The sequence below is a fragment of the Seriola dumerili genome, unplaced genomic scaffold (genome assembly GCF_002260705.1).
Source record: "Seriola dumerili isolate Sdu_G_001 unplaced genomic scaffold, Sdu_1.0 BDQW01000331.1, whole genome shotgun sequence".
In the NCBI taxonomy this organism is placed as follows: Eukaryota; Metazoa; Chordata; class Actinopteri; order Carangiformes; family Carangidae; genus Seriola; species Seriola dumerili.
Window position 1 is genome coordinate 6,945,338 of NW_019174586.1, and position 18,823 is coordinate 6,964,160.

General features: G+C 39.9%; 1 protein-coding gene across 5 annotated transcripts in view; it reads left to right on the forward strand.

Moving 5' to 3' along the window:
* atp8a1 (ATPase phospholipid transporting 8A1) overlaps positions 1-18,823 on the forward strand; it is a 102,247-nt gene that overhangs the window by 35,248 nt on the left and 48,176 nt on the right. For 3 of the 5 annotated variants that reach the window (XM_022760215.1, XM_022760212.1, XM_022760214.1), the window contains 8 exons: positions 405-516; positions 973-1,138; positions 1,487-1,492; positions 4,154-4,281; positions 5,530-5,607; positions 5,729-5,817; positions 13,707-13,779; positions 18,699-18,804. In XM_022760215.1, the coding sequence (XP_022615936.1) occupies positions 405-516; positions 973-1,138; positions 1,487-1,492; positions 4,154-4,281; positions 5,530-5,607; positions 5,729-5,817; positions 13,707-13,779; positions 18,699-18,804 (758 nt within the window). Of the gene's footprint in view, positions 1-404; positions 517-972; positions 1,139-1,486; positions 1,493-4,153; positions 4,282-5,529; positions 5,608-5,728; positions 5,818-10,410; positions 10,456-13,706; positions 13,780-18,698; positions 18,805-18,823 lie in introns of all 5 variants that reach the window. The other 2 variants (XM_022760216.1, XM_022760213.1) reach the window with 2 other exon arrangements.

Consider the following 18,823-nt stretch of genomic DNA (forward strand, 5'->3'; position numbering starts at 1 on the left):
GGAAAATGAAACATTTTTACTACTACTGCTTTGTTTCTAAATGTTGATGTGAATAAGTCTTTTACAGCATCACAAAATACTTATTAGCTAGTTTGTATTGTTATGTAATGTCTGTGTAGTAAAAGATTTGTTAGGATAGATTACTTGGTGTTGTAGTATTGATTATTGGTTATTGTTAGTATTGGCATATTTATCAATAAGGAATCCTGAAGGTTTATGTTAAATCAGTGATTGTGTGTAAGGTCAAGGCTCACTGAGTTAGGGTGATATCTGAAGGCTTGTAGTAAACTGATGTTATGAAAAGTTAAAAAGTGCACATATTTTAGTGTCAAAAATTGATTGTGTAAATGTTTGTTGTGAGACGTGTTCAGATGTACTCATGCCAGTGATGTTTCTCTCTCCAGCACAGTACCACTGGGCCCAGACCAGATCTTACTGAGAGGAGCCCAGCTGAGGAACACCCAATGGGTCCATGGTGTGGTGGTCTACACTGGACATGACACAAAGCTCATGCAGGTAAAACATGCTTGCATAGTATTTGGAGGATAATATGTACATATATAGTACTTTATTTTAAAAACATATTTTCACTAAATTTTCCATTTCCATATATTTTTTTTGCAACCAAATCTGTTCAACCAACAAATAACATCAAGTTCTAAAAATAATTGCCAACTTCAGTAGAAGAAAATAAGTAATAGAAATAAAGGACAAATAAGAGAGTTGATTTCTACTAGACTGGTAAGTAAACAGCTCTTACTGCTAATATTGGCTATGTATCAATAGCAAAACCTACATATACAGTAGCTCTTTTAAGCATAGTGTTACAAGAGTTTAGATAAATGAGGATGTTTTCACAATCACTCTGAACATCGTGTTCAGTGTGTTTTTAGGCCACAGAAAGAGAACACCATCATTGGTCATACTTCTTCATTTTTCTAACCATAACTGTCCTGTCATGTGTTTTCCCAGAATTCCACTCGGCCTCCTCTGAAGCTCTCCAACGTGGAGCGTATCACCAACTTTCAGATCCTTGTGCTGTTTGGCTGCCTGTTGGCCATCTCTCTGGTCTGCTCCATTGGCCAAACCATCTGGAAGTACCAGTACGGCAATGATGCCTGGTACATGGATCTCAACTGTAAGAGTCCCACCAGCCCACGCTGCACCTCTTATTCCGCATATTTTGTCTCACTTGTCCATATCAGCTTATTTCTTTGTCATTTTAAGTTCGTAAATGCTGGTATGTGTTGTGTCATTTTTATGTTGCCTCAGTTAAACTATGTTTCGCATTACAAGTGAAATATGTGGCAATGTGGGAATAAGTGAATTCCCTGTTAACTGAGAAAAGACAGCTGTGACATGCATAGATGTGTTGTGAATGAGTGAAAAAGAAATGGTTGAATATCACTGCGCTGCTGTACTTTTTTGTTCCTTTCTAATGTTCTGTTTGATTTTGTTGTTTTCTTTGTTGTCGTTTTTTTAACAGCTCCAGGTAACAACCATTTAAAAGCCTTGGCCATCCGTGAATGACCCTCCCTTACTAACCCCTTACTGAAGCTCTGCCTTTGCTAAGCAAATGAAGCCCCCTACCCTCGCCCCCTATATGGTTGCCCTACTTTGTATGGGCCCATGCCATGGACAAGCACATACCAGGGATCCAACAATAGGTTTTTCCCCTCCAGCTCTCTTATACCTTCGTCTAGTTATTTTCAGTGCCTGATGCAAACAGTGTCTCACTTTTCCTCCATTTTTTTGTGCCACGTTAAACGCTTTGCAGTTCCCAAGCTTCAGACCCTCATCTTATTTTTTCCCCTCATTCTTTATAACAAAATGAATAGCAGCATTTACTTTGACTGCAAGGAAGATGAGGTTGTACTCAGGAAGCTTTTCATAGCAGGAGGCTTATACGTGTTTATTGCTTGAACACAACATGTGGTGCAACCCAAGGGGCAAGAGCTGACATTTTCTAAATGCCTCTGCCGCCTTCTTTTCTTGTGTGGATTTTTCAAAAGGACAGACAGAGAGGGAAGGGAGGGGGAGCGGTGAAAACCTGTTTAGTTTTTACATGTATTCTCAAACCATTATAGAAAGTGACTCTATTTTAAGCTACTATTACAGACATTAACACAGTGCCAAAAAATACGGGCTGCTCAGTTTCTGCGACAGTTGGTCTGATGTGATGAAGCTCTGAACCTGGTATGCAAAGTGATTATCGTGGCACTCTGGCCATTACTCTGTACCCTGGTAGGCCTGCGTAGGAGAGGTTGTGCCCTGGTCAATTTAAGCTTGCATTACGACTTACACTGTCCCTTTAATATTCGTTGTTGCATTGGCTTCTATCGGTTTTGTAAGGGTTTTGATATTGTCCACAGTGGCATTAAAACCCGCATCTAAAAGACCATACATTACGCCGATCAGGGGAGTGTAAGTCATAAAGCAGGCGTCCATCTTGAGACTGACTGTACTTCCATAAGGAGTTGTTGAGACTCTGTCCAGTGCATATTATCCAACCTGTGATAAAAGAGAGAGGTGGGGAGATTGTCAAATCTTAAACATCCCATCTTCTGACGCCACTTTATTTTCCTAAATAATTTCAACTTCACTCACTCACCAACATTTGGATGGTAAATGCTGACAGGAAGAGAAGAGTCAGTGTTAGCACACCACACATCACACAGGCTCATATGTCACAGAAGCCTGCGATTATGCATGCCTGGTGAATAATTAATTTGACTTTGACCCGTTGCAAAATGCTGACTCTGGTGATTGCTGGCATTAAGCCTATACAATGTGACAACTTCAATTTATGCAGAATGAGAGTACAAAATCATGCCACATACTGCAGTTTACTCAGTTACTTTTTGAAAGTAGCTGTGGAGTTATCTCCATATCATTGAATTTGTGCTGACTCTATGTTAGTAAACTGCTGATGTTTTTACAGACAGCAAGGTAAAGGTTTTTGTCCCACTTCTGCTTTTAGCTTAATGTTAAGGAGGTGTGGTCTTGTCATTCTATTGCATACTTACCATACAAAACCAATGTAAAGTTCACTTAGAATAATAAAAACCAAACGATTTGCAGTCAAACTCTGACTGCAACAACTAGAGGTGAATTGATAGAAATATGTTTATGCTCATTTATTTGATAAACACGGTTAGAACATCTTGTATTCATCTTATCTCATTACAGTGATATATACTTAAGAAAATACATCAGGGTACATTTGCACTTGTGTGACTTGTGCATGTCCTGGTTTGCTATGGTTTGAGTTTTATTTTTTTAATGACTCTCGACAGCAGAATTCTTACGTAACGTCACATAACAAGCTGGCCACTAGGAATGAGTGAAATGAGGTGACGAGTGATCATCATTAACACCCAAACTTGTCTGCTGACATAATCCACCCACTCTTTTCCACTCCTTGTTGGTTGAGAATGTGCTATGGACTGAATCTCCCTCCTTTGTCTTGAGAGCATCCAATACGTTTGTCTTCCTCCCCACTTCTGGAAAAAAGTGTTCCCTCCTATATGTGTTGTTGTAGCAGTAGCTTCCATTCTGCCACTTTCTTTGTGCCATCCAGTTTTTTGTTTTTGCAATCGTTCTGTCATGGGGAAGGGCTCTCCCTCTCAACTGCAATGCTAAGATCAAGGCTTGGGTTGAGGAAGGTAACATTTGCACCTCCTGCAAGCTGAGGAAAGGTAAATCACATCCCTCCTGTTTTCATGTTTGGTGTCAGTGGGGGGTACATGTTGATCATTGCCAATTGTTTGGGGCTTTCGGGGGACCAGCATCATTTTTTTTGCATAGTGCTTTGTGGAATTCATTGCCTGGATCATGCTGGATGCCAAGGCTGCTGCTGTGACACTAATGACATTTGAGATACTTCAGTCCCTGTTCGCTACTTTGAATCTTTGGGACATTAAATTGGACTGCTAATCGGTTGAGTCGTAAGAGGATGAGGTTGGGTGGAAGAAATGGTTAATTCCAGCTAATGCACGACGTTAGCCCAAAACATTCTCTGGATTGGGATAATGTTGATCATTTGCTGGAAGTAGCTTTGGGCATTTTCATTTAACTAACTGATATTTATAAACCATCACTGATGAGTCTCCTGTGTATCACTCCCCTCTGTCCAAAACTCGTCCTCTGATAGATGGCGGGGCGGCTAACTTTGGCCTCAACTTTCTCACCTTCATCATCCTGTTCAACAACCTGATCCCCATCAGTCTCCTGGTCACACTGGAGGTTATCAAGTTCATCCAAGCCTTTTTCATCAACTGGGTGAGTTGAAGCTACCTCAGAGGTTACATGCGTTCCAAACCAGACATACTTGCTGCACAGTGCATCTTATTATATTATTATTTGCTATTAGCACAAAAGAAAATGTTTGCAATACAGTTAATCACTACATAAACAAGGCAAGGTGGGTGGTTTGTTTAAACATAATGCACTATTCTGCAGTTTAAGCTGTTATTATATCAACATGGATTTAATGATATAGTGATAATCACAAGGAGAGTTATTATGAATGTTTTTATTTATTCTTGCCGCTCTCGTTAATATTGTTTCCAAATCTAGGAGGCAGCTTCTTTTTTTTTTTTCCAGCAAAAAAGCTCTGAGCACGTCCTGTGAGCTGCCTGCCCAGCACCAAATGAAAGTTAGCAGCTAACAACGATGAAAACAGTGGAGCATTTAGCAGCTAAAGAGACAGATATTTCCCTCAGAAACTGGTAGAGACCAAAACAGAGCTGAAAGGAGAGAGAGTTTTGACCTTAACTTTGTCAGGTCGACACAAACACGACTCCAAATGAATATGAATGTTGCTCTGTGTCTTAAAAAGCCACTGACATCCTCCATATCACCTTTACAAGGCGATAATATGCCAACATTATTTTTACAGCTTGTTGCGCTGCCCCCAAGTGGCCAAAATTGATTATTGCAGGTTGAAGAACTGGCTATTAAAATTAAATTTCGCTGTGCAAATAACGTGGTTAGAATCATGCACAGAATATTTTTTTAACAAAAACACAGCATGTGAAGTGAAATCTGTAAAGACGGCCCCCAACACACATGTAAAACCTGGCTTGACATGAAGCATTTCAGTGAGCAGCTACAATATTGTGCTCTTTTATCCTTTGCAACTAGGTCAACCCCACCGACTATCTCAGCTGAGGAATCGTACTGTTTTTTTGCCTGAAGTTATTCTGAGCCCCTTTATTCATTAGATTTTAAATGAAAATCCTAGCAATGAATTTTTAGCAACATTTAGGGCATTTCTCAGTTGGTCTTTCTTCCCGCAGCCTCAGCTGATTCAGTATTTTCTTGAGGGAAAATTGAGTGATGTAACTGAGAAGGGCCTGGCTGAAGTGAAGCAATTGTTTTCTTTATTTATTCTTTCATTTTTGGGTTTTTATTTTTTCTTTCACCACTAATGTGAAGTTTACTCTGATGAAAACTTGTGTTGTTACCAGAAATGCTGTTTCTTTTGTGAAAGTTACACGTGTTAATGTTTTTTGTGATTGTTTTTAGGACACCGATATGCTCTATGAGCCCACAAACACACCTGCCATGGCTCGCACCTCCAATCTGAATGAAGAATTAGGCCAGGTAAATAATGCAGTTCAAATTATACTTTATGTAGTACTTACTCTTGAATATCTGTCTCTCTTTTAATATAGAATGTGTTTCCATGAAATCAGTTCTATTCTGTCTTTCACTTCACGTACAGGTGAAATACATTTTCTCTGACAAGACGGGGACTCTGACCTGCAACGTCATGCAGTTCAAGAAGTGCACCATCGCGGGTGTGGCCTATGGGTACGTTCTGTTTTCCACCCCCTTTTTAATATTCCCTGTCTCCCCTTTTTCATTCAATACTGTTGCCTCCCCCATCACCTTCATTAAATGCCGAGTGTGCATCATAGTACATCTGGCGTTCCTCTCTCCTCCCTCGCCTTCTCATTAGCAGCTGCATCAGTGCTCCTCTCAACATAAACTATAAATAAAAGGCAGATAGGCATTTGCAAGCAAAGGCACTTTACTCTCTCCTTCGCAGGCTTTATCATCGTTTGTCATGTTGAAGGTGTTGGTGAAAACTGGCTGAACATGTCAGTATTTTCTCTGCCAGGTCCAGAGCCTGACAGTGTTGTGACACTAGTTAGAAAGAATACTGGTAACATACAGTTTTCTCTTGGGAAACATTGAGAGTGCACATGAATTTACTTTGTCCCTCAGCTCCACTGACATAAAAGCAAATTCTGTTGCATTTTAACATTTCATTAAAATCAGCCCTTAATGTTTTTTCCCCGGAATATACTCTCATTTCATTTTAGTGCACAGATAATTAACCTCACTGGATGCAAAACAAGTGGGAGAGCCGAGTATCTTTACAGAACCAAAGCAAGTGCAGGCGTGACAGTACATGATTAATCCCATTAGGATTCAATTAAAAGCATGATTGATGAAGTGCAGGCTGAAGGACAAAAGAGAGTATTTTATCTGGAGTTCTCTCATTATTCTGTGATTGCTAGCTCAGTGAGGACACTGATGACTCCTCACTGTTGTTCCCGGGTCAAGAATATAAAGGTACTTTAATGAGTGATATATACATGTTGATGACGTAATAACTCTAAGATCATCATGAAAATTTATTTTTTTTAAACTATCTCTGCTGATTAAAGGCAGATGTGTCCTTCTTGTTACTTATATGTTTCATGCTGTCTTTTCCTTTTTTTTTTTGCCTTTTTTGAACAGTTATTTAATTGGGTCAAACCTGCTGGTCATCAGGGACACACACTCCTCCCTGCTAAGATTGAAGTTAGGCAGCAGTCTCTCTCTCCTTCATCCCAAGTAGAGATGTTTTCCTTTGATTCTCTGAAACGAGGACTCCCTCTTATGCAACTGATAAATATGGATGAGTGTTTCATAGCAGGAGGGGGAAAAAAAGGCAGGTTCTAATGAGGTGAAGATGTTTTAGTGATGCTTTGGCCTGATCTTCTTCCTCTGGATTCCCAAAGTAAGAGTTGGAAAGGTTCTGTGTTCATAATTCATCAGACAATAACAATGTTACAGTGATGTAATCCGTTTAATTTTCCTTAGATTACTCAACCTCATAGAATATATGCTGACATTATTTTAAGGTAGACTTAGTTTAACTCTGTGTGTTTCAAAATGTGATGATGATCATAGATGGAGCTTCATGTATTTGTTTGCTGCTAATTGGCTTTTTGGAAATCCAGTGACTAAAAGACAGTTTTGTGTTTTCAGTTTTTGTAAAATTCACAACAAATCAGACTTTAGTTCCAACCAGTACTTTTTTTTGATCAAGGTCTTTTTATTGAATATTTTCGGTATACAAGAATACAAATACAGATGAAGCATTGCATCCAATCAGAAAAATCAAGTACCCAACAACCCACCAGACCTACGTCGCTGACTGAAAGTTAGTCATTCCTGAGGACTACCGAAGGGGAGTAACATAAATATTACAGGATTATATTCTCTGCTTCCATTTTTTTCCACAAACGTCAAGAACGGCTGCCAAATTACATAGAGGGTCAGAGCAGACCCCTGACCAACCAGTATTTTGAGCCCAAAATTATAACAGTCCAGTGGTGGGGGTCTGTATGAGCAGAACAAGTGTCATTTTCTTGGTGTGAACAAATCTCATGAAAAGACCAAAACCAAATTTAACCCTCCCAAATGAGCCGCACTGTTGAACTGCGTGACACAGCAAAATGATTGCAACAATAAAATGAATATTGCCAGCATATTAACATGTTTGTATGTATATTACAAATGTATTAGAAAGTGTGGGTCATAGTGAACCAGGATAGTCAGTTTTTTGATGAAATAGGTAGTTTATCTAATATTGACTTGATTCTACATTCACTGTCCTGGTGCTGCAAATAATCCCCTGCAAATACACTGTTTACCCCTGTTGGAGTTGTATTTTTTGAGAGCATGCAGCTGTTTCAGGAAATCATCAGCACCATTTAAAACTGAAAATATATATCCTTAGTCTATTTTTTTTTTATTTTTTTTTTAAGATTTACGTAATACGTTAGGAGGAACCAGTGGTCTTGGGGCCAAGTGCCAAATAGGGAGCAGGGAAGTGCTGAGAGACAGACTAATTTTGGTCTTTTTCTTACACATGTAGAATATCTCCAGCCTTATCATTTAATTTTAGGTAAACATTTTTATTGAATGATATGCTATATATTTAACAATATAAACACATAATGAATTCCTTATTATCATATCTATCCAACAGTAACACAGTGCAAATCTGTTTGCATATTAAGTTATATGCAGTATAAGTTTGATGACTGCTGCTTCCTTTCTATTAGTATTACAGATGTCTGGTTTCTTTCTATTGTCTAATGTTAATGCTAAATTGTGAAGGTAGATTTGAGGCAGATATTGTTTAATTGCATTTTGAATTCTCTGTCAGTAGCACGTCTTTGCTTTTTCAACACTTGTACAATGACAGATTTTAAAGTGCCTGACTGTACTTCAGGATATCCTTGAGTAAAAAACTCAAAGATAAAACATTCTGTACCTTAATACAAATGAATGAACATGCATGTGCATTGCGCTTACTCTTTGAACTGACTTGTAATTTGGTGCCGGCACGCACACAAAGCCCCCCCGACAATGCCGCCTGCATGTGTTCCTTACCACAAATTAAGTGCTGCTGTAATTAATAAAGCCAACCCCAAGGGTGCAGACATTAATTAATTCCACTGGATTGGAGTCCAAATCTCAAGGAGAGATACTGTTTAGGTCAGAAAGGCTCCCAGAATCCTCCTGGGTGTTATTTGTTAAGAGTAGAGTGGAAGCATATTTTTCAGATGTACTCAAGTGACAAAACTTGCAAAACTAAGTTTTGATTTCTTTTTAGATTATCCAAATTTGCGTAAGTGATTTGTTATTATTTATTTATCATTTATTTATTATTAGTTATTTATTGTGTAGCGTAACTCTGTGCATATGCGTTGTATGCAGTTGTCACCTATGCCTAACAGTATATATCAGCCTTTATGGAGACAGAGGTTTGTTGTTAATGCAGATAACCACAATCCCGCTTTACTGAAGACTGAACTCACAGTATGAATCAAACTGACTCTGAATCAAATGGAGAGCAGTAATGTTCAGTGGAGCACATCGTCTGATGGGCTCTTCTCCTCAGAGTTAACAAAACCCTGCACTGCAGTTAGTCTGCCAGAGCAGAGATGTCAAAATAATTTGGTGCCTCATTTTGGAGCTGTGTGCTCTCTGATCACATTTGGACTTTCAAACATTGTTTTCATTGCTGCGCTCATTGGTGTCAATACTCACATATTCATTGAAGCTGTTGTTGCAAAAGTGCTGCTGTTGTCTTATGAGGAACAAGAGAGGAAGATATGTTACGATAATGAAATTATTCCCATTCGTATTTTCCCCGCAGTTTGCATCTGGCTGTCTTGAATTAGATTTTTTCTCTCTCTCTCTCATCTAATTTGTCAAATTTCCCCCTACACATACAAAGCGTCAGTGTAATACTGTATCTCTGATGTATTTTAACCTTTTATTATTTTGTAAGAACATAATTATCCAAATATTTGTCTGCATAGTTTTTTCTATCTGCCTTACGATGCATCTGCAGAGCCTTCTGGATGGATTCTGCTTGTCATGCAGACAATACACACACTGTGTATAGAACAACAGATATTGAGATCAAAATTGTGTGCATACAGTAGCTTTCTTTTTGCTTCTTAAGAATTACAGCTAAGATGTGTCACTTGTTAAAAAGAAAAGTGAACACACGTTTCAGTTGTTATAAATAACTTAAGAATGAATGCCACTATATATGTCCTTTAGGAAGAACGCAAACAACAACAAAGCCTCCCACACTACCAAAGCTTACTCTTTGAGACATAATGTCTTGTTTGTTTCATCTGTGCAAAGACCAAAGTGTAAGAACAAAAGGTTGTAACAATTGAGATATAATAACAAGATATAATGTGTCCATTAGTAGCTGTAAAGGTGTTGGTGGGAAGATTTTATTAGCTTTGCACAGAGCCAAGCTAGTTGTTTTCCGATGTTTCCAGTCTTCATATTAAGCTTACAGACATGAGAGTGGTATTAATCTTCTCATGTCACTCTTGTCAAGAAAGCAAATCAGTACGTCTCCTAAAATATTGAACTATTCCTTTAAGAATAAATAATTAAGAGGGCCTGCTGTAATCACCGCTGTGAACCTAACCCCCGACACCTCAACTACAGCCCCTCCTGGCATTTGACTTGTCATACTCTCCTCATAAACAATCCCATCTTTAATCCGGTCCTGGCACCTGCACTTTCCCAGAACATGTTAATGGTAGACTCTGTCAACAAGGTGATTTTTGTTCTCCACCTTCGCTCCAACAGCCACGTCCCTGAGGCTGAGGAGGGTAGTTTTGCAGAGGACGACTGGTAAGATGACTGAGTTGCTGTTTTTGTTTATTTTTGCTCTCCGCTTCTGTGATGTATAAGTGCTGCTTTGCCTTGTGGAAATCGTGACTTTGAACACAATACATCAGTATATGTTGCTGTTTTTTTCTTTGTGCGTTCGATACAGTTGGGATGTGTTGTATGTGACTGTGGCTCGTGATTCAGTGTATATACCCGTTGTTGTGAACGAACAGTCTTAAACAAATGATCGTATGTTTGTTGCCAGTATTGTGTTAGAATTGTTATTGAATTTTGACCTCCAAACAGGAACTTGTACATTTAATAGGTTTGATAGAACAAGCCCTCGAGCATTTACTGTATGTTGTATTGAGGCTGAAGCTGTGCAGCACATTCTCCTTTTCCCCAGTTAACATCAAACTAACTTTGGAGATGGTAGTTAGACACCCACTTCTTCTCTCTCTTCCTCCGTCTCTCTCTCACACACAACACACACTCACTCACACACAGTCCTACTTCTGAGATCCATCTGCTACAGTGTTGAGATCTGCAGTAACAGCATGGGCGTGTCTCTTCCATTTTGCATGGGGGGATTGGGGCCTGTTTGTTAATGCCCATTATGCCAAAATGTTGTATGTTGCTGCTTTAAAGAAAGTTGCCAGCCTCAGTGAAAGCATGTCTCTTTCTTCTGTTATTTTCTCTCACTGAAATACATACAGGAGCAAAGGAAAAATGTATGAAACCAAATCAGTCTTAATCCTGTGATTTTATTTATTTATTCTTAAATGAGGGTTAATTTAAATCAGAGCTTATCTCATTCCAGGGTCAAACAATGTAAAAAATATCCTCCCATTTTGACACAGGTCAGTTGTAAATATATTATATCCTCCCCCTTACTGGACCGCATGGTGTGTCATAGGTTTGATCTGGAACCAGTCCCTGGCTATTGACTGTGAACAGCCAGCACCCTTGTTCCCATAGTGACAGGACCTCTGTGTGTTGGCAGATAATCAATAACTGACCGTCCTCCACACCCAGCCTCGTGCCTCAGAAATTTCATCTAGACAATCGACATGTTGAGCTACATTACTACTGCAGCAGAGAAACGTCCAGGGCTTCCCTCCCTGTATAAGGGTTAAAAACTAATAATGACTCCATAGATCTGCTGTCAAAAAAACTGAATTTTCAGTCTTTGTTGCAGAATTTGTATATTTTTGTATCTGACTTATGAATGTATAACGGTACTGAAAAATAGCTCAGATACATATATGTAGAAACAGTGTACAGTCATACAAGTTGCACTCCTATAAACAGAGCAAGATGTATATTTATTCTTCAGTATATGATGGAAAACTTGAAGCTATTTCGTTGAAACTTCTGCCCTCCTTGGTGTTTACGTGCACGGAGCATTGCAGACTTTGTTTTCCAATTTCACCCAGTCATATTTTAATAAAGCCTGTGAGTGTGATAAATTTCTCTAACCTCCAGTGCATCTACGTAGGTGTAACACAATATCTACTCCAGCCCTGCTTTTTAATCCCACCTCTGTCTTTTTCCTTTTTTTTTTTTTCTTTTTTCTTCCCAAACCTCTATTTGCCGTAAAGTAGATGGAAGTATTACTGGCCTGCTAGCTTGTTGGCTCTCAGGGTTCTGAACAGTGTATCCTGTGGGATTAGAAAGACTTATGCTTGCTAATGGCAGCCTCTGTAACATTTCTATCAAGCCCCAGTGCCACGGACAAAGCTGCTGTCTACCTGATCTATAGGACTCTATTTATCACAGAATCATGAATCGATCCCAGCTGGACAGCCAGTGAGCGGCTGGTGGCTACTTACAAAATCACTGCCCTAAGCCACTGCTACAGAGATCCTTTCTTTTTAAGCAATTAAGAGGTCTTCTTTGCAATACAAAATGTTTTTTCTTCCCAGTACAGCATGAATTTCTGTTGTCGATGAAAGATTGTATCATGTTTTTCCTTTGCCATGTTCCTAATGGCCTTCAACATATTTAATTATTTTGCATCTTGCCAGTAACAAAAAGCATTTCTGGTGCGAGTATGAGAGACTAATTGTATTTCCAGTAAATTATTAGGGTTTGGCTTTGATTACTGTATGAGTAATGTGGTCTTTTTTAGCTGCCAGAAATTCAACCTGCCTGCTGTGTCACTGTAAGCAGTTCCTCTTACATTGTTTAATTTCTAAAGCAAAGGGGAACACCATTTATTATTTATGGAAATGACTGAAGTGAATATGATGTATAAAGGAGAAAATTAATAAATGAATGAGTGTGGATTCTTTTGTGCAGTGTGAAATAATAATGTCCTGTTTCAGGACATCGCTCTCTCTAAGGATGATCCCCCTCTGCCAGCATGGACAGAATCCCAAACAGTCACACTGTACATCACATTACTAAAGCCCGGGGGGGCCTGAATTTGCATTCTGTCTGCATTGCGGTTGATACTTTTCTTGACAAATGTCAATACTGTTGGCACACAGCATTTCTCTGTTAATACCAGTTTAAGGCCTGTGTTGTGGTGCCAGTCCCAGTGCAAAGTAAATTTATCTTGAGATGAAACTAAGTCAGTTAGTCAGTTGATTCATTAGTTGGTCGACAGAAAATTTAATTTGTAACTATTTAGATAATTCATTGCTGAACCTTCACTGCTTCCTGTTTCTTAAATGTGATGATTTGTTGCTTATTTTGTTATATATGATAGTAAACTAACTATCCTTGAGTTTTGATGTGTTGGTCAGATAAAACAAGTAATCTGAATACTGGGCTGTGAAACATTAGAATGGGCATTTTTCGTAATTTTCTGTCATTTTTTTTTTTGTATATTTGATTAATCAAGACAAATCAATTGTTATTTGCAGGTTCAGGTTGTTGGAAGAAGGCTGCGTACTATTGCTTGATTTTAAAACCAGATTCAAATAAACCTGCCAGACTGCAAAGTGGCAGACAATTCTTTAGAAGGTATAGCATATTCTATGTAGGCTCCAAGAAGCTTTGTTTTTGCTGCTGGAGCCTAAGAGACACTTTTATAGTGCTTAATATTGTATTTGGAAAACTGCCAGAAGCTGCTCTGAAGTTGTACTTTTATGTAAACTCCCCTTGTTGTCAGAATATGCTCTGATTATGATGCAAATTATTTGTTCTGTATTAGTCTGGTCTACAGTCACGACAACACGTTGTAGTCGGCTGTCAGTGCTTTCAGTGGTGCTATCAAGTATTCCAGTGTGTTCTGTTGTTTTGACTTATCCGTCTCTTCTTTCCAGGCACAGCACACACTCATCAGAGGAGGCCGGATTTAATGACCCGAGCTTACTGGAAAACCTCCAAAGTAATCACGTAAGTAATGTCAGGGTTCCCGCCGCTCGCATTCAGTGACGGCTGCTGTTTAGGACAAAATTAAGAAGGATTTTGAATCTAATTGTGTGTGGTTACATAATGTCTTGCTGCCATTTTAAGTGGATCTCAGTAATGTGGTGGACTTGTGTGTTGGCTTGTATGTTGTGTCTTTAAAAATGGTGGAAAGGCTGTGATTTTTCATGGCGTGCATCATGTGTTATGGTCATTTTGTCTGGATCAAGATGGCATGTTTTGACAGACAAATGGACTCAATTCTCTTTAATATCATTCAGATTAAAATCATGCTGAAGGGTGGATTACTGTTTCTCCACAAGACATTGTCAACACAGGAAGGCAAAAAAAACAACCTAATTAGTTTATTCTGACAAGATGAAAACTTGCATATTTGCTTATCAACTGTTTAATTGCTTACGAATATGAATATGTCTGCCCAAAAATGTGATTAAAGATAGCATATATTTGAGAATTGTGCCTCTGTATGAAAATATGAAGTCAGACATGTATTTGGTGTCTGTCATAGGACTTTAGTGGGAGCATTACGGGTCACCTGTAATAATGAAATGGGTGAAAACTGTGATTGATTGGCTGGTTGAGTCACTCAGCTGCATAACAGTGTGGGGGAGGCAGAATGTCACATCTGATTATGTACAATAGCACTGCCCAGGGAAAGTAGTAATCCCACTGTGATGTTTGCTTTGTTATGACAGCAGAATCTCTCCACACATTGAGTTTGTCTAGGATCTGCTTTAGTTTCATATTGATAGCCCAGCGCCCACTGCTAATTATGGTGCATAACCAACTGCTGTTTAGAAACCACAGTCTCTCTACATCTCCAGTGATGATTCTTCTTAAGATTAATCTGCTGGGTTGTGGTTGTACTAATGCTTTGTTGATGTCTTAATATTGTAGCACATGTGTGAGTCATAGTTTATAGTCACCTTCTATTCCTGCATGATGCCTCAACGTGTTTTGAAATTTAATGGTGATTGACTCTAATGGGACTGCCATTAAAGAAATTGCTTAACATTTTGAGAAGTATGCTTATTTGCTTTCTTGCCAAGAGTCATGTGACAAGATTGACATCACTCTCATGTCTGTTTGGTAAATATGTAGCAGGAGCCGGCAGCCAGTTAGCTTAGCTTAGCATAAAGACTAGAAACATGTGGAAACAGTTAGCCTGGCTCTGTTCCAAAATAACAAAATTCATCCACCAGCACCTCTAAAACTCACTGATTAACACATTGTATGCAATTTGTTCAATCTGCACAAGAACCAAAGTATTAAAACAACACATTATGGTTTTATGAGTGGTTATGTGCTGGACTATTTCTCGGCCATCTTCTTGTTGTCACTTTGACATGATTCTGGTAGGTGGATACTTAGCACAAAAGTGAATAAGCATATTTTCCGAGATGTTGTACTATTCCTTTAAATCTATAAGAGCCACATTAAGCTATACTACTACTATAGATGCTAAATGAAGCGATACATTTCATTTAACACCTTACGTTCTCACAGTTTAAACACTTTGTCTTTAAGGCCATCAGGATGCTTCTTACTTAAACATTACTAATCCTTATCATTAACAACAGTTTTGCGTGGCTGCAGGCTTTTTGTAGGAGTACTGTTGATACAGTGTTGAGGGGGGAGGCAGACTAGAGGAGGGGAATTAACAGTGCTGACGAAAATAAACATCCCCTCTGGTGCTTTTCATGTTCTCTTGAGTCACTAGACATGTTCTCCGCCTGCAGAGTTTCAGCAGCCTTTGTGGGTGTTTGTTTGCTCACTCGCTCACCCAGGCTCTCTGCTTCATTTTTTCTTGACCCTTCAACTTTTTCCACACTGGCCATGTCTGAAGTGATGAGTGTCCGTCACTGTTGCTGTGACACTGATTACCCAGGAGTCAGTGGGGGTGATAGCTGGCAGCACAGTATTAGCTGTCACATTTAATTGTGCCATCAGAGCAGAGCTTGCAACATGCCCTGTACTCTCTGCCTAGGTTAACACCACCCGGGATAGCACACACATATGTTTGTCCTCCTTAGCATAAACGAAACAGAGGAAGCAGCTACAGACGGGTGACAAATTAAAGGAAAAACCAACATAAAGCGTATTAGTAAGGTGTCGGGCAAACACGTGACATCAGAACAGCTTCACTGTTCTCTGGACTCTTTCTTCCAAAGGATATTCCCTCATTTGGTGTTTTGATGATGGTGGTGGTGGAGAGCGCTGTCTAACATGTCAGTCCAGAATCTCCCATAGGTGTTCAATTGGGTTGAGATGTAGTGACTGTGAAGGCCACAACATATGATTCATATAATCTTCACACTCGTCAAATCAGTGGCCCCTTGTGTCCTATGGATGGGGGCATCGTCGTCCTGGAAGAGACCACTCCCATCAGGATAGAAATGTTCCATCATAGGATAAAAGTGATCTCTCAGAACAACTTTCTATTGATTTGTAGTGACCCTTCCCTCTAAAGGGACAAGTGGACCCAAACCATGCCCAAAAGATGGGCCCCACAGGCACTGGTCCCTCATTGTAGGGGTGAAGCATTCAGGCCTGTACTGTTCTCTTGGTGTACACTACCGATGCACTTGCCCAGTTATGGAGAATCTGGTGAAGGAAGAATCATCTGATCATGTCAACCAAAACTAAATCCTAATCGTAAACAAGCAGCAACCTCCGAGTCTGAAAAATGGAGCTAAGACGGAACTGCCAAAAACTGCAGTTCCTCGCACTTGAGGCTGGGTCCATGTTAAAATGCCCAACTTTACAACAGAGTTATACATGTTTACACCCTGGTGCGAAAACCATTTTGGTCGTTATAGCTAGTTTCCCCCGTCGTGACAACTGTACGAGGAGGAATCCTGTTTAAATTTTACAAAGGCTTAAAGTTATGCGTAATTGAGGGCGTGGCCACTTTAAGTGACAGGTAGATGTCGGCTAGTTTCTTGGACTATAGCCGTTAGCTGTGAGCTAGGTGTCACCTTAGCTAATTAGAGGCACTGAACGTGAGCTCTCGGCCGTGTTTGAGGTGTTGGTGCCTTTTGGAGGAATCTTCATGCAAATATCTGATAAATCATATGGCTTATATAATACGGTTAATTGACTAACATACGGCGAAGAAGTCTATGCTCCTGTTTTATGAGGTGAGTGAAATTCTAGTTTAATTTAATTTGTATGTTGGTACTAATTAGCAGGTATGGGTGTCTGCCCTCGCCATACCTAGCTTGATAGCTAACTAGCTAATCAGCCAGTAAATTAATTAGCCATGGGTTTGCCCTCGAGCAAGACGCCCAGCTGTGCTAACGATGCCAACGGGAGCGTATGCAAGTTGCCACAGTTATTAAACCGGCATGCACCGAAGCCTCGGCTCCACAGACATTTTGCCCATTTGTGCGTTTTTCGGGAGATACGGGAGTCAGGCACTGACAAGATGGCGCCGGCGGAGCGGCCCACAAAACCACTCTTCAGAAAAGTATGGGTGAAGTCATGCAGGCTACGTCGAAAAACAGTCTATGATCAGGACCTTAAAACCAAGTTTAACAAACAGCCCTTTGAAGAGATGAGGATTGTTGGCACCTTCTAAATATGTCCTGACTTTAGGGTCTAGAACTCAAATGTGAATAGAGAGTACACACACATGCGCACACACGCAGGCACGCACGCACAATCAAACACACACACACACACACACACACATATACACATATACACATATACACACATATGTCCTTCAGAGGATACCTGTCAACCCAGGCCAGATTAGCACGCTGCTAGGAGGCAGAGGGGGCTCTCTCAGCCACCTGGACTGTAATCGACACTATGTACTTTCATTTACAAGAGGCTCTTTGATTTGCCCTCCCCGCTTCATTCATTGGCTCCTTTGTTCCCTGCTGGAGATCTCTCATCAGAGTATCCATAGCCAACAGAAGGAGCAAATTTAATCGTACTGTCTGTGTGTGCACAGCTTTTTGTTGAGGGACGGGAGTAAAATGTTTTTCAGGTAATTAGCAGTCAACAATTCATGTCATGGCGTTAGTTACAGTAGCAGTCATATGCATACATCTGCTGTATATTCTCTGTTTTGCTTAATTTGTTTTTCTCAAACAGTTGTATTTATTGTTGGTTGCTTTTAATGTTGGTAAACTAGTTATTTGAGCTTAGTCTACTATTGACCCTTATTGTTAACAACTACCTAGCATCTGGATTACTGTCCATACTGTTGCTGTATGATTCAGCCCGTCATTGCCCTGCAGGCTGCTGATATATTGGCCCCAGCTGCAGTCGCTGACTAGGAGCTGCTGGTCCTGCAGCCTCAGACAGGAGCCTCAGCAGATGCCTGTCCGAGTGTACCCCATGGCTAGTTAGTCATACGTTCCCCCTCATTAATGTTAAATGCCCTCAGTATATAGGCTAGGCTTTTTTCATTAACTGGATCAGGTTTATATTACATGAACATGCTTGAGTAAATGTCTGTCAGCAGCTTGCAAGTTCTGTGGGATCCTACTGGCTTGTTACCAGCAGTCATTAGTCTGTCTGAACCTGACTGGTTGATACTGAAGCCACATGTGAAATTGTTCTGAAGTAAGTCTGTAGACATTTATATGGAGAACTTGTCTGTAAATATGATTGTATGCTCACATATGACAGCAAAAATTGACTCTAGTAGCAGGTAGTGTGTGACATCTGTATGTCACATATGTGCAGAACATCAGCACTGACATAGTGTTTTGTGCATGCTGATCCGAGTCTGTCAATCAGTGCAGTTTCTTTCCTTGCTCTCTCTTTCTACAGTATCATCAAGGCCTATCTTGTTGTTTTCTTTGTGTTTTGTTGTGACATGTTTTATTAAAGAACATTAAAAGTCAAAGTGCCCTTTCCACTTGCTGTAGCCTACAGCTGCTGTCATCCTGGAGTTCATGACCATGATGGCCATCTGTCACACTGCAGTCCCTGAGTGCACCGATGGAAAAATCGCCTACCAGGCTGCGTCTCCAGGTAAATCACATGTCCATGA